General features: G+C 29.5%; 1 protein-coding gene across 3 annotated transcripts in view; it reads left to right on the forward strand.

Annotated features, from left to right (window-relative positions):
• The window catches only part of LOC106476299 (rRNA 2'-O-methyltransferase fibrillarin-like), a 26,936-nt gene extending 25,918 nt beyond the window's left edge, over positions 1–1,018 (forward strand). For all 3 annotated transcript variants that reach the window (XM_013936963.2, XM_022381227.1, XM_022381230.1), the window contains one exon: positions 821–1,018. In XM_013936963.2, coding sequence (XP_013792417.1) covers positions 821–851 — 31 coding nt within the window. In that variant the 3' untranslated portion in view covers positions 852–1,018. The remainder of the gene's footprint in view (positions 1–820) is intronic.
• Positions 1,019–2,819: the final 1,801 nt, after the last annotated feature.

The following is a 2,819-nucleotide window of genomic DNA, read 5'->3' on the forward strand; positions in this document are numbered from 1 at the left end:
TTTCTAGGGCCATTTCACGAGTGTGTTGCCTTGGTTTAGACTCAACAAGCGTCTTCAGAGCATCAATATAAATTCCAATATGTCAGCCCCTGCCATCAAAGTTTTTAAAACTAAAATCACCTGAACAACATTTGCTGAACCATCATTGACACTTACAAATGTTCAAAACATTTCCATAAACTTCTTTGATATTCTTTGGGGCAACAGAGACATTGTTTCCCTTCTTGTATTCAAACATCATTACATGCCGAATGTGTGTCTCGTCGTATGCCATCACTATAAGGGATTAAAGTATACTAAACTTTATACATTATATAGGCTACACTAACCTGACGTTTAGGTGGTTCGTTTAACTCTTATACGTGATGTACTTTTTTTGGGTGGTGGTTAATGAAAGTGCTACAAAACATGACGAACTACTACTACTTCAAATTTGGTTGTTCTTGGGCTTCTGTTGTAATTAATGATAGTGTAAGGAAAATAATTTTATCTGACTGAATTTATGTCATTGAAGTTCAGTTGTATAAAGAAATGTCTGAAGCAATTATTTTTATTTCAAATGGAAATTAATAACTAAAACGTAAATATTTTTAATATCCTCTTCGCGTGACTTTCATAAACTTGAAGTAAAAATATGTCAAACAAGAAAAAAGTTATATTTAAAATTTACATGAAGTTATCTGTGTGAAGCAACACGACTTAATTTGACAGCAGCTGTAAATGTCTTACAAATATGTTAATTAATTATATCAAAGTACTTAAAGTGAATTTTTTTTATCAATATCTTTATATAAGCTTGTATTTACTTGTTCATTTACAGACCTACGCCAAAGAAAAGCCAGGGAGAGTGATAGTTCTTTTCTTCAGATGAAATACAACCTGTAAATAATTTGCATTTTTAATCAATTCCTGCAGCAAAAGACAACATTTTGTTAATTTTTTTTTTTACTTCTCTCATGTTTATGTCTTGAGGAACTGTTTCCATGTGCAGGAAATAAAATTTTATGACATAGCTCAACTGTTTACTTCCTCTATTATTTGATGTGAAAACAAACTTGAGGAAATGAGATTATATACCAGCATACAGACTGATTCTTGTTTCACTTATAATCTTTAGAAACATGTGACATTTTATTGCCAACAGTCTTAATATGCTATGGTGATATAGCATTTGGCAGCAGTTTCTAGAGATGAGCAAATATAAACAACTGAAAAAATCTAATGGTCATGGATTAATGTGGGCTGTTCTACACAATATGTCTATATGTAACTGTGTATTGATAACACTCTTCTGATATATATAAAACAGTTTATATAGAAACCAATTAGGTCAGTTCTACACAGACAGGTCCCTGTTAGCCAAAGGAACTAATTAAACTACTATCTTTATACAGTACATACAAGTAAGGAAATTTTACTGTTTGCAAGTCACCATCTTTTATTTCAAGGTGTTTTTTACCTGATTTTCACAGTGCAACAAATGTATTAATTTCCTTTTTTTTCTGTGTGTTTCAAAAACTACTCAAATATATGGCATTTCTCTTCTCACTTACAAGAACATTTTTGTTGCTGTCAGTACAGTAATCATGAAGAAGTTAGTCAGTTGATTTTTCCAGTGTTTTTAATAATAAAATATCTAACACATCTAACTGAGGTACTGTTTTAGTCCCTAAATAATTTCAGTCTTCAGGTGTTAACTAGAAGTAAATAGTTTTTTGTTAACAAGCAACCTCTGCACAAGTTGAAATGTGTGTAAATTACTGGTATTAGTTTGGATGGTTTCCAAATTAAGATGAGGAACATGAAATAGAAACCTTCTTATCAAGTCTGTCGTCAGCTCGTATGAAACCACACCTAAGTTCTAAGAAGTTTAATTTTGTAAATATGGTAAAAAAAAAATGCCAACAGCGATTACGTCTAAGTAGAGATATGTAAAACATCTTAACGTTGGGAGAATGAGATTCATTACGAAAGAAATAAAAGGTAACTGAATTATTTTTGGATAAATTACAAAAAAAAAATATAGTGGTGTAAATAGAAAATTCTCACGTACTGGATATTTACTGAAAGTTTTCCAACTATTTATCCGATTTATAGAAAAAAGGATTCATGCGAGATCTATTAACAGTATTACGTTGGTAAAAAAAAAATGAATAATAAGAATAATAAATAATGTTTAAATATTAGTTCACTAAATCATATGTTGTAATTAATTTCCTAAAATTGAACAATTCAATTGTTGTTTGATTTATTGATAAACTTATTAACTCTCAACACACTGTGCTCTGAAACTTCTTGAAATAAAAGTTAAAAGTCTGTTCAAGATTTTGCAAATAGAGGTTTTTGTGAGTCTTTTTTTTTTATTTTTCTATCGTCATTTCAATAACATTTCAACTGTTGTACTTTTAAGATCAATCTTTGTGATACGAAATGCTTAATAGCAAACGATATAGTAATAGAAAGAAAACATTAAGTATTACGATATCATTCATTGGATATTTGTTGAATGAAACGTCAAAAGCTGACTAATTTACTTTAGTAATCTGTCTTCTCTGTAAACCCTCACAATTATATCTGGAAGTGATGGAAGGTAAAAAAAGGCTAATTAAACACTTAACGTAATAAATCTTATTTCGGAAAACTGATCTCAGATGGTTGATTTCAATAACTATAAGTTATAAGGTAAAAAAAAAAATCCGGTGGATTATCTTAATATTAGCGCGAAGTTTATTGTACATTTTATTTGATAGAAAGCATTATGCTATTTTTTATTGTTAGATGTACATATTAAAGACAAAAGCTAAACGTTTATTTCTGAA

Source organism: Limulus polyphemus, unplaced genomic scaffold (assembly GCF_000517525.1).
Source record: "Limulus polyphemus unplaced genomic scaffold, Limulus_polyphemus-2.1.2 Scaffold154, whole genome shotgun sequence".
NCBI classification, from domain to species: domain Eukaryota; kingdom Metazoa; phylum Arthropoda; class Merostomata; order Xiphosura; family Limulidae; genus Limulus; species Limulus polyphemus.